Source organism: Anopheles aquasalis, chromosome 2, assembly GCF_943734665.1.
Source record: "Anopheles aquasalis chromosome 2, idAnoAquaMG_Q_19, whole genome shotgun sequence".
In the NCBI taxonomy this organism is placed as follows: Eukaryota; Metazoa; Arthropoda; class Insecta; order Diptera; family Culicidae; genus Anopheles; species Anopheles aquasalis.
Window position 1 is genome coordinate 45,905,001 of NC_064877.1, and position 13,054 is coordinate 45,918,054.

Genomic DNA, 13,054 nt, shown 5'->3' on the forward strand with positions numbered 1-13,054 from the left:
TCAGATCTGAAAACGATGTATTGGAAAAGTACTTCATTGCAAAACTTTGGGCCTCCACTCCAGCCCATCGTCTAGTCCAAGTATCGTCTCCTGTTAAGAAAAAGATAGATAGATGCAGCGCGCTTCGCCGCACTCAAACATCATCAATTGGCCACTTGCAATGGGTAGACAATTAGATTCTATAAAGAACATTAATCTTCTCCCACGCTTCCCAGCATCCGACGACCACTGTTACTGCCTTGCGCGCTGTATACAGCCCTAAACGTAGGTTTTGGCGCGCGAAGCACAGTGGCCGGTATGAATGAATTGTTTTGTTTTCAATCACTGTAATACATTTTCGTTTTTCTATGATTGTGGATTTCCAATTTCGCTCAACGAATATTTCAATTTCAAACTGTCACATAAACGGACCTAAATCTTTTCTAATTGCCTATTCTTTGTATGTTCATTTCCGGTCAAAAATATAAATAAATAACTAGTATGCAGAATTCGATATATGAGATAACATTATGGTCCATTACGGTAACAAAATAGTATCAAAAGGAAAATAAAAAATACGAATAGAAGCCCTGGATAGACAAAAGGAAAACAAAATAATTAACCTTTTTTAAAATAACTGTATATGAAAAATATCAGTAATTTTATTTCAAAGAAAAACAATTAGAAATGATACCTTCAAGTCATGAAATCAAAAGCGGTAAAAAAAAAATCAAAAAGGTAAATTCTAAAAATGTGCGACACAACTACCTAGAATGAATCAAAGCTGTTCACTCGGCAGCAGAACATTTGTTTAGGTTTCATAGGTTGTATTTCACTTGGCATGGAGCGTTCAGAAGTGGCCGCAAAAGCCTATTGTTTGTGTTTGCACAACACAACGACTCATATCAGTTCGCAGAATTCTAAGGAGTGCGGTAAGGCCTCTGGTAGCAGTGCTAGTGATGCCACATCGTTCATCGTTTGGATATCTTTGGCGACTCCTCTCCATCGATGCTTAGTCCACCGATGCCCTTTCTAGGGAAGCGAAGTTCGTATTTTTCCTTTCAGAATAAGGGCACGAAAGATAACAACCCCGATGACAACTTTTGCTAGTTTATGCTGGTTAGAGCCGTTGGCTTTCTTTCTACATTTTCCTCCACTAACGTCGTTACACGCCTCTGTGAGCAATGTTGGTCCAATGATTCTGGCTTGCATAATAGGACAGATTTTCACGCTTTTCCCGTTCAACGTGTACAATCGTTCGTGTAGGACGGTGAGTTTCGTATTGTTGTCGGCACGAACGACCAGATGAACAGAGTTCGTGACCTACCACAAAGACAGTTCATGTGTACCTCTGCCAACTAGTTGAATGGCTGTCCTTCGGATAGAGAATTCACAGTTTAAATCATGGCAAAAACGTGAAATGAAATGGCGAAAACTGAAAAATAGCTCAATCCAATCTAAGCTGTCATGGACAAGGATAAAATTGAATTTAAAGGAACTTGGATGTTACTTTTAACAATCGCTACACACCATTAAACAATTTGGGTTTCACTTTCACTCGTCGGTGAAGGCCGGCCGGTTAGTATGTGGTACAAGTGATCATTAATCACCCCTGTCGCTTGACAAGACATAATGCCCCGTAGCTAACACCAGTGTGAATAGAAAAGCGGACAAAGTTCAAATCGTCTTTCTACTTGGCACTCCAGCGTCAGGTGTGTCTTGCGATCTTCTTCACTTTTATTATTCATCAATCCAGCATTAGGCAAATGCTCATTCTACCAAGAACTAAAGCATCAGCATAATAGAAAAGTGTGAGTGCAATCATGCAGTACTATTTCAAAATAGGCATTTGCCTTGCAGGAATTCATTCCAAAGAAGTGGAAAGATTTTAAAATCATTATAAAGTCTACTAAACTTACGAAATTATTTATTTACATTTTATTAAGCACCATAAATAGTATTCGGCACATCATATATCCTCTCGCAACTTCATCGAAAGACAACATCCCCATTCACAGGACACGTGATTCACTGATGGGATTTTTGGAGACAATGTTCAATTGATGAATCATCGTGACATTATGCATCCACTAGCTGGACCAGGGGTTTTCCGGAGCATAAATGTGATCCACTGAAGAGATTTACAGCTTTATTGCTAATAGGTTGCTCGTCGAAGAATGAGCTGGTCATTCGTTGTTTAGCACAACGGGATAGCTTCTATTTCTTCAATGCCACCGAAAAAAGAACGGTGTCAAAAAGAATATATTTTATTTCAATTAAATTTTAAGGGTAGCGTTTTTGAATTTCGATGCACTCGAAAAATATTTTTAGTGAATCGAAGCGACGCCACATAAAGGCATCTTTCTTACAATCGACCTTTTCTTTCGCCCTTGTCTCTGTGGATGATCGAACGAACGATCATTTATAGTTTTGGTGTAGATTTCATTATTCATTATTTTCATTACATTTTTACTTAATCTCATACATCTCATGCTTGCCCAACATGCTTACCTCCATAGAAGAGCCGAAATGGTGACGAGCCAACCCGAAGGCGAAAGGCGAAGATAAAAAGGCCCGAGCTATGGCCAACCGACGAACATCGAGTCAGTTCGGGTTCTAGCGCCGTGAAGTGCGGATATGTTGCGTACATTTACTGCCAACAGCAACGGTAACCCGCGGTTTCCGAACAGTCAGTGATAGACAACAACGTACACGATGTCGATTGTGCTTATCTTCGAAAACGTACACACTTGTCCGGCAAAATAAACCGGCACAGTACAGTTGCAGCACCACTCAGTAAAGAATCACGTACTTTGCACTTTGGGCAAAGATACGTTACAGAATCAGTCGCTGTCGATCGCGTTATCCAGGAGAAAAAGAATGCTATCATGTGTTGTGTTTTCTCGTTGTTCTAGTGTACGATTGTTGAAACATTGCGAAAGCGAACGATACGCTATTGTGCACAGCAGCGAGAAGTGTGTTCGTTACAATTAAGCATCACTAATACCTGCCCACCTGTACGTCTCAGATGAAATCTGTTTGCTGCAGGTGTTGCTAATGTTATAACATTGTGCGAGCGGTTTGAACGTCGTAACATTAAGCCTAGAACGGCTTATCAAACGGAAGTTGGGTTTGGTTTGCTGCGTGCAAGGCGAGAACGCTTTCATTTGGATTATCAAAACGAGTGAAAATGTAAGCTGTTTGACGGCGACGCAATTAAACCAAATATACATATCTTGCAGGTTGATAACACACCACAAGCCACAAGCAACATTCCTACCAGCCAGTGTCAGTATACGATAGACAGCTCTACTCTCTAGCCAGCCCATGTGATCGACCAAGATCGGTGTTGAGTGCGGGAAGAAGGCGAAAAGTTTAGCAATCTACTAGCGTCTCCGTTCAAAGGCGTAGGGCACCATAGTATACATGCGGCGTCCAGAGTGCGCTACCATACCACCATACCACTTAATTAGTGGCTCTTCAAACTTCAACAGCGTTGACACCATTCGACCGGTACAATATGGTGCCATCGAGTGCCGTCGAGAGGATTCAAGAGTGTTGAGCGCGAGATATTCCAACCAAAAAGGGATGGCAAGCACGACACTCCTGCCCTGGGATGGTCTGATGGTTCACGAACTTGCAATAAATTCGATTTATGCAAAGCTACCGCCGAGCTGCTGTAGCTGCCTACATTCTGTCCAACCATACGCTTTCCGGCCGGTGTGTGACCCTTTTTGAAATATGGAACGGATTTGTGGTATAAATATTTCATAAGCAAAACTTATCTTCCACCGCGAAAAGGATGCCAAACGCACCACGGTCCTGACCCGGCCACATATTGTTTCCAAGCGATCGACCAGAATCAGAGCGTAAAGCGATATGAAAGGGCCAACCCTGGTCTCGAAGCCAAAGAGTTATGCAGAGCGATCAGAACGAATTCAGGCTGAAGAATTCACACAAAAAAAAATCCCATTCTATATGACCGGCTCAGATATGTCAAGGCCAATGCCGCCGGTGGTAAAGCTTCTTTTGATCTTGTAGCGAAAAGGCGAGCTCCACCGGTCGCTCCTCGCCAGTCCGTGCACAATCAGTTGCAATCCCGATACTACACCGCGGGAGGCAGCTGACCGCCCAGCCACAAAATCTCGACAAACCGAAAGGGCAGCGAAGGTGACACCACAAATATGCTGCAAGTGAAATGGTGCATGGTTTTTCGGCAAACTGTTTTGTTATGCATTTGGCTCTCTGACAATCGATATTTATCGATTTGTTAACTAAAAGCAAATACGTGCTCTGCTTGCCTCTTCTCTGTGATGCTATTTACGAGGGAATTTGCTTTGCAGCTGTTTCCCGGAATGGATATGCATTTTTGGACATGTTTTTGGCGACAGTGACACCGAGACACTCTTATTTAATTTTCACATGTAACGGCGAAATCTGCGCTACCGAATTTAGGGCAAAGTGTGGGCCGCATCTTCATTAGGTTGGCTGTGCACGACAGCAAATAGCCATTATGGGGCCGGTGGTAAACAGGCAAACAATGCTATCGATACGCTTTGCTTTACCCGTCAACAGCATTCGTAAGTTATTAATGCAAATAGATTTATGCAAATAAGGATCGTCGATGGAGACGCACACGACTACGAGCGAATCTACGCGCCTTTTTAACAAACCGTCAACACCAACAGCAACGGCACTTCAGACGAATGGAGCGAGTCGAGAGAGAGATCCATTATTTAATATTTGTTTGTCATCGAAAGTTAGCACCAGACAGATCATTGATGGATTTTGCATTCCATTCTAGCCGCTGCGACCGGTCCTGTTGTAGAATGTAGAATAAATTCCTCGAAACTCGCTGGCATTCGCTGGAGGAAATTATTCCTTAAAATATCTGGATCTTTCATTTGCTGCTGAAGCACGCACCGTAGAGTGGGCGGGACATTTACAAAAGCCATTTCGCTACCGTGGATAGGCGTTAGTTTTTGAAAAAAAAAAACTTTATTTTGGGATCACACTCAACCTCACCAACATTTGCAAACTTGTTTCTCATGAACGTGTTTGAGATGGAAGTTAAAATGAGTTGAGAGAAGCGAGATAAACTGGTCTGCGGCATTTTCGCGCGTTGACGCCATCACCTTCTTTTAGAAGCATCCCTAGGAAGTAGTTTTTTACTATAGCCCCAGGTCAATGCCATAAAACTGCAAACGCGAGGCGGTATCTACGAAGCCGAACATGCACCTCCGCTGGTTCAAGGTGAAGGGTGGCCATTGTTGCAGTCAGTGTTGCGAATGGCTTCTCTATTCTCTGTCGATGCGGTTCGCTCTGTTTATGGTTCGAATGGTGGTGCAGTCACGATCGCAAGGCGTCACACACGAATCCAGGATAATCATAACGCAGAGAGAGAGAGAGAGAGAGAGAGAGAGAGAGAGAGAGAGAGAGAGAGAGAGAGAGAGAGAGAGAGAGAGAGAGAGAGAGAGAGAGAGAGAGAGAGAGAGGCCCCACTTCCATGTCGATCGCTTTCCATATCAAGGCAATCAAGATGTTTCATGGCGATCGGTTTTGTACAAGTCTTTCCGTCGATTAAAACATGAGCAGTAACTTAAAATGGTGGATGGTTATTCATACCGTATGTTGCTGGTGGTTCTCTATGCGCGGTATTATTATATCGCTTCCGCGCAAAACGCCCACAAAAGTGGGCGACTAAAAAACTCGGTTAACCAGTGGCACCAATGGATAGGACGTGTTGGATAGGTCTTGGAATATGGACCAGCTAATCACTTTGACGTGCGTACGTCAAACAGATGTTTTACGACGCTGTCGTACATCATCGTGCCATGCAAAGGGGGGAGGGATTGCATTCACTTTTTTCGCTCTAGGCAACACTGGAAGCCGCTAGTACAGATGGCACAGAACATTCTACCGCTTGGATGTGAACCGTAACTATGGTCCACGTTTGTGTAACAACGGCCCAACATGTGGTCATAAATTTTTTGGGGACATCCTGTATTGTCATTGATTTTCGCCATCGATCGTCCGGCAGCTGTGCACCCGCCCTTGAGACTGTTCCAGCTACTAGTTCACCTTTTTTGCTCTACTGTCCGCGTCCTGATGAATGGGATTCCCTTTACCAGCGTCACTCGCTACAACTTTGGTGCCATTAATCAGTCCAAAAAGCAGGACGTCACACACGTGAGTCGCAAAACGGGATAGTGAAGGTGAACAGGTTTTGCTTCTTGACTTGATACCGTTCAACCTTCTCGGGCGATTCAGCAATTCTAGCGAGCCAAGCGATAGCTGAGACCGTCAATCAACCATCAACCGGCTATGGGTGATCCAACGAGACCTCTTTTTTTTGCTCGTGTAATTAAATACGTAGCCGTTGGATGGGACGCTTCGGACCGTGATGGCATATACCCCGCAGCACAATATAGATGATCGCTTCGCACCAATATGCATTGACGCAGCTCCGTAGGTTCCGTTTTCGATGTTCTCCCATTATGGAAGTCGAAACGAGGACCCGATTCTCCATTCTGTTTGTTTTTGTGTGTTGGTTTGTTTATATTGAGTTCCAGTTGAGTACTGATCACCCTTGCCAACTGCCACCAATGGCCTTTTATTGTTTCTGGCACATGAAACGCGCATTGAAACGCTTCAGTGATTCGCCCGTTTACTTTCAAGAGTTTCGCGCGTGAACACGTATTACCTTACATGGTTTTGTTTTAACGCGCTGCTTCGCGATGAATAAGAATGTGCACGCCCAGCAATGTCACATTCTGAACATACACTTGGGTTTGAGACAGGAATTCCAATCTGAGTCTTCCCTAGAATTACTCACTTGAAATTATCCAACAGATCATCGCTTAGTCGATTCAAAATTAAATTATACACACCACTCATCCACTGCTGTTCGCAGAAGAGAACAAAACAAATATTGTTTGACAGGTTGTTCGGTTGAGTTGTTGCTGGAGTACTGCTTAGCGGAAGAGGATTAAGATCAAACAATGAATCATGCGTTCAAACCGAATCCATTCTCGTGCCGGCACCGCATGATAACGATACCATCTATGGGATGGGATTTATGTAAATGGCTGGTGCAAACTAAAAGTTGCTTCTTCACTGGTGAATCACACACAAGTCGCCGCAAGATTTGCCATAACACCACATTACGCTAATGTGGAAGGAGAAAGGAGCAGCGAAACATGCTCTGCAGCGTAACATTTTTCTACCACGTTGAGCTCCAACGGGGGATCCCTTTTAAGACGGGGTCGTCTTGGTGGGTGGGATTTCCATTTTATTCAACGAACACCATGCGCAAGCAAAACTAACTCGCTCTCTGCCAAGAGCTGTTTAACGGAGAACCCTACCATCATCTTGGAGGATAATAAACTCGAGTCCGTTCGGGACAGAACGCTACCACTACGCCGTTTCACATTTCACTACGCGTCGGCAAATGCAGATAAATGTTTGTTGACGTTAGCTCTGAAATCTGAAGCCGGGTTGTGAAGGGGTCCACCAAACTGACTGACTGTGGTATGTGTTTGTCCTTCAGTTCATATCCGTCGTAGAAATCGTTTATTTCGTCGCTCCTCATCATCGCCGGTGGTTATGAGATGCTAATTATAGAACGTGGAATGGCAAATCGGCGAGATTATTTAATAAACATACGTTATCCTTTCTCCATTCGGCAATTAAGATCAATCATCAAGCAAGTCTGTTAGCGCGACAACCCCCGCATTGGAAGGGCCTACACGGCAAGGCAAGCAAACTGGTAGAGCTGGCACGTCACTAGCGACATTGGTATTATTATCACACTCTACGCTACTCTGGCCACGAGCAGTGGCGCCATTTCGTATGTTTATGCAGCCAACACGCCAAGCCAGTGGAGAACGCGATGGGAACAATAACTCATTCTTGCTGGACTCCAACTTGGACAGAGCAATGGGAGCAAAACTTTTCACTCTCAAGCAAAAGTGAAGTTGAAATGTATGCAAACGAAGAATAACAACTCTCTCGACCTTCGTCCGTGTGTCTAGTTCGAGATCTGACCCGGCAAAACCACAACACTATGCATCTTGCAGGTGCGGAGTCGAGGGAGAGGAGAAGAGAAAAAAAGTTAGCGAATGGCTTTTCTGCTATGTTAGAACTGGTTGCGTTGCGACTTCCAACTGTTGCGTAACTCTTGGCAATCCGGTGACCGGCACTCATCGCTTGATTGATTGTGCACTGGATTGCGCTAGTTTGGTTGATAAACAACTAACACAGGTTATCATTGGGATGCTGATTCAACCTTGAGCGAAAGCCGCACAATTTTTTTACATCAAACTTTAGCATCGACCTGAATGGAAATGGATCACAACAAACAAGAGCATCTACTGCTCAGTGCACAGTAGTTAGGAGTAGTATTGCCAAACCGTTCATCAGTCAACCGCAGTAAAAGGGTAATGGAGGCGCATGGAACGCAACGTGTGTTCAGTGGCAGCCATTAATTAAATTCCTGTTCCAAGAAGCCCTGTTCCGCGCTGGTCTCGGTTAATGAATTAACAACATTCTTGATACCCGTCCCGTCGCCGACCGTGAATGCCGTGCAATACGGCGTCGGAACCACTCCTCCGTAGCCACAGGGCAGTTTGTGTGTAATGTGGAAATACGCACGCGGTAAGATAGGATGGAAAGCACAAGATAAACGCTGTGCTATATGTATGCATTTACAACCAAACGGGAGCCAGGCCAGTAAAGTGAAGTGCCCCGTGGGCTGTGTTTGATAAGACTTTTTTTTTCTCGCAATAAAAGTGTTTCCCATTCCCTGTGACGCGTGTGTGCGAGTGTATTATCATGTCGTTTGTTTATCTTTTCGCAATTACCTCCAGGCAAATGAAATATTTAATGAAAGTAAACGACCTACAGACTGCTTCAGCATCCAACCCGGGACCTAGGGTGGTTTAGTGTTAATGATGAAAAACAGTTTAACGAATTAGTGGCATAGGAAGTGCATGTATCGTCGGTCGTGGTTCGGCAAAGTATATCCACACCGCTGCCCTTGGAACCGCAAAAAACGTGGTGTTAGATAGTTTTCCAAAAGAAAGCAGCAAACATTAGACACCACGCGGAAGATGGCGCTACCGAGTAGCCAAAGATGGCGAGTGCTGGTGGTTGCTTTGTACGCACTGGTGTTGGCAGGACAATTGACCGGTGGTGGAGCAGCGGTGACCAACAACAACAATAAAGCCAACCAATGTTGTATGCCGGGCTACGTTTTGGATCACTCCGAGGGTCACTGTTACCGGGCGGACGGTAATCTTACCGCTCACGTTCAGTTGCACTGCAACGAAACCTACCTGATCGATCCCGCGGAAGAGCCGCAGTTGACCGTGAACGAGGTGGGCAACCTGATCGACGGAGCGTACGAAATTCCGAAACACCGGTAAGTAGCCACGGCGTGCCGAGGCGTGATGGATCATAGGGCTCACGTTGCTCACGCTCTCTGTCTCTCTTTGTCTAACGTCTGTTTTCCACGTGCAGGTTCTGCGTTGGCCACAGCGAGGATGGGGACAGTGAGCACGGTGTGTTCGTCGTGTGCTTCGACAACGAAGACGAGGAGGCGATAGCGACGATGCTGATGGCGAAGGGCATACTGTTGCTGGTGTCCGTAGCGTTCCTAGCCGTCACGCTCTACATCTACCTCATCATACCCGATCTGCGCGAAACCCAGGATAAGGTGACGTCCGTAGCGGTCGTCTGTCTGATGGGGTTCATGTTCCTGCTCAGCGTGATACAACTCTGGGCCCCACTGGTGCACACACCTTACTGCAGCTCCATGGGTAAGCGTGCACCTTACGGCCGTTATGGACAACGAACTGCGACTCGATGACGACGACGACGACGATGACGACGAAGCCGGACACCGTCGGGTGTTAATAGGCGATGAAAAGTGATTGGCAAGCGGTATATGGGTCGGAAAATGGACCGCCGGTACCGGAGCCGGCGGGAAGTCCGTTCACCTGCAGCAGCACTTGCAGCACACTGTTGCGAGTGGTGCCACGCCGATGGTTTTCAAGTTACCGGCCGGATGAACGAAGAATGTTTTTTGCGGGCTGAGCTTCCGTGCTGCGTTCGCATCATTGAGTAGTCAGCTTCAGCTCCGTTCAGGCTCGATGCTTCCTCTCGACGCCAGTGTGCCCGTGTGCTGGTTTGCAAACCAGAGAGCATTGCCTTCCTGTTCACTGACCATATCCAATTGGTTCGCAAGAAGAACAAGATGCAATCCGCCAAGAAGTGTATTCCGATTCTACGGCGAGTGTGCAATGTAGCAGACGCATATCCCGGTCACTCGCCACTTCCACTCCAGTCTGGCTGGTGTGTACGCGTTGATATGCGTGTTGAACACAGTCAGCACCAGCGAGACTATAAAAAATGGAAAAAAATCTCTTAGGTCACGTAACCCCCCCGGGTTACGGAGCTATCGAGTTGAACCGGGATTAGGGAACGCTGCCGACGCTGGTGACAATTTTTTCGGGTGATTTGGGTTGACAGCTTTCATCCAACCCTTTTTAAGGCTCCAAATCGATTGGCTTTGGGGAGCGGGGTGGCACGAAGAAATCGACCATGACCGCGCCAGGGAGATGAAAATGAGAAGCCATGCCTAACGACTGCTATTTAATGAAACGAAACATTTGTATTGCCTCGTTATGGGTCCCTCCTCAAATCGTCACGCGTAGAGCGAGAATATTGTTACAATGACCGGCTAACTTTTAAACAAACAAACGATCGAGGCTAGTTCTAGCGTGTCTCACAGATCTCTGCTAAACCGTTTAATTAGTGTAGCGGCGAGCATAAGCATTCGACGGTGAGCGTGAACGTGAGCAGCACACGGCCACGTGTAGTTACGATTTCTGACGCAGCACAGTGTGTTCATAATCGAAAAGAAAAGTGCTAGCAACAACATTTACCGGTCCGGTCAGATTAAAAAAGTTTACCAGCAACCAACAGCACGGTGGCAGCATTCCTCTGAACCACATTGTTGGCGTTTGCTAAACGAGGCGAAGAAAGACTTTGTAAGCATTTCATGGTTTTACTATGAAGAATGGTACTAAGCAAGACAGCGACCCCCAGAGGCGGCAGAGACCCGTACGAGGACGCAACATTTGCAATTCACTTAGAAACTGACGACCCGTTGCCCGTCCGCCATGAAGCCAACTGGCAACAACAAACAGACCATTTGTTGTTTGAGATTAAGAGATAAAACGGTCTTGACGTCGACGAACAGGGGAGCAAAAATTTGAAGGAGTCAAGGGCATAAAGACAAATATAGCCGGCGAAGAGCGCAAGAAAAACATGACTGCCCGTGGCATTCATCAACGTATGGGTTCCAGGGATCTTCCTCCTCGTCAACTCTTTCGAGGCGTACTCATAATGATCTAAATTCGCCCCCAGTCACTGCAATGGTAGCGTTGTGTCGAAGATCATGTTTATTTTAAGCTACTGTAACCCGATATCACCGATTTTTGTATGCACTTCTCTTCCAGCATTTGTTATGTACTTCTTCCTCATAAGTTACTTCGCCTGGTTGAACATGGTGATGGCGAACGTATGGAAATTGACAGTGTAAGTAGTGGCTCACGACGCCGAACGTGATTAATTGATGTTGAACACTTGAAACCCATCCACTCCATCCATCGATCAGGGCCCGCCGCTGGAAGATTAAAGAACGGTCCTGGTACATCTTGAACCACATCTACGCATTTACCATCGCTCTGACGCTAAGCGCGATGGTGTACATCTATCACAGCCGGTATCCGACGTTCGGAGAGGTTTCCTGCTGGTTCCGAAGTGAGTGTTGTGTGCCACGCGCTTAAAATCGATTTATCCATTTCCGACACTCCAACAAGCGAGCCCACCACTAATCGGTCAATCTTTCGTCGATGTTCGATATCCGCAGCGGAACGGGAACAATCGTTTTTCGTCTATCTACCGCTGAGCGTGATGCTGAGCATCAACATCTTCCTGTTCGTCTGGACCAGCATCCATCTGCACACGAGTGGCGACGATCTGAGCGCGGACCGGAAGAAGGCACTGCGCTACAAGTGCATGCTGTACTTGAAACTGTTCCTGCTGTCCGGGCTGCTCTGGATCTTCGAGATACTTTCCTTCCACATAGGCGAAGGGATTGCCCCAAAGTCCTGGTTCTGGATTTTGGTCGATTCTGTGAACTGTCTGCACGGTGTACTTATCTTTCTCGTGCTGATCGTCTGGCGACAGCGGATCAAACGCGAGCTGGCCAACCGGTGGATATGTTGCTTCCGTGGGCCGGCACACTGGGCGCAACTGAAAGATGACGAGCAAGAGCAGCTGCAGGAGGACGGTAAGTGTCCGTTTGCCACGCCAGTATCTGATGGTGTTGTGTTTAGTCACCTGTATCTAAATGTTCACTTTTCGATTCCCTATTCCACCCACCTGCGCTGGGGGTACAGGTCCCGAAGCCACAAAGTACGATCTTATCATCAAGTAAACACGGTACGTAATCAGTATTTCGCTGAACAACGCAGCAGTTGCAGCAGCAGCAACAGCAGCAGCAACAGCAGAAGAACAGTTTGCGCAATATAGTACTGGAGGCCTTAGCAGTTATCTTGATTGTCTGTGTGTTCTGATAGCAAATGCTCGCCAGAATGGACATAGTTTTCGATTTCAACATACAAGTGGTTTCAACGGAGCAGGGAAAAACGGAAAGACGAAGAAAAAAACCACGCAACAGGAAAGCGAAAGGGCGGCCTTTTACTGGCGATAACGACAAAACCAAAGCGGAGCGCAGACATATGCGCTTTTGGATACGTAGGAGAGTAGTAGGCGGTGAAAATGGTGACACATTTTTATACAGCACCGAACGGAACAAAGTTCGAATCGACGGCAAGTCATTCTGCAAGCCATTACGGAATTTATAATTTTGTAAGGCGTAAATGAAGACATCTGAGTTGCAATAAATGTACTTATTTAACAAACGGGTTTCTTTTCGCGCTTCCAACAATACTTTCCATCGAACGCACGCTATCGTCGAGTGTTGAACAATCGTCCAAGATAACGC

At 46.0% G+C, this 13,054-nt stretch overlaps 2 protein-coding genes across 7 annotated transcripts in view; one reads left to right on the plus strand and one right to left on the minus strand.

Annotated features, from left to right (window-relative positions):
- The window catches only part of LOC126570975 (RNA helicase aquarius), a 33,066-nt gene that overhangs the window by 5,788 nt on the left and 14,224 nt on the right, over positions 1 to 13,054 (minus strand). The window lies entirely within an intron of this gene.
- Positions 2,590 to 12,973, plus strand: LOC126570978 (probable G-protein coupled receptor Mth-like 11). 6 transcript variants are annotated; one of them, XM_050229147.1, is made up of 8 exons: positions 2,603 to 2,775; positions 8,847 to 9,400; positions 9,499 to 9,797; positions 11,502 to 11,580; positions 11,660 to 11,805; positions 11,915 to 12,337; positions 12,447 to 12,489; positions 12,627 to 12,973. In XM_050229147.1, exons 2-7 carry the CDS (start codon positions 9,090 to 9,092, stop codon positions 12,482 to 12,484), a joined length of 1,296 nt encoding a protein of 431 aa, XP_050085104.1. In that variant the 5' UTR covers positions 2,603 to 2,775; positions 8,847 to 9,089; the 3' UTR covers positions 12,485 to 12,489; positions 12,627 to 12,973. The 6 variants fall into 6 exon arrangements, with proteins under 6 accessions (XP_050085100.1, XP_050085104.1, XP_050085099.1 ...); XM_050229143.1 differs by having other exon boundaries at positions 2,590 to 2,647; positions 12,447 to 12,973; XM_050229142.1 differs by having other exon boundaries at positions 12,447 to 12,973.

Coding starts and splice junctions, on each gene's coding strand:
- LOC126570978 (XM_050229143.1), top strand. CDS start 9,090: ATGGCGCTACCGAGTAGCCAAAGATGGCGAGTGCTGGTGGTTGCTTTG. Junction 11,581..11,659: donor AACGTATGGAAATTGACAGT/GTAAGTAGTGGC, acceptor TCCATCGATCAG/GGCCCGCCGCTGGAAGATTA. Junction 11,806..11,914: donor GGTTTCCTGCTGGTTCCGAA/GTGAGTGTTGTG, acceptor CGATATCCGCAG/CGGAACGGGAACAATCGTTT.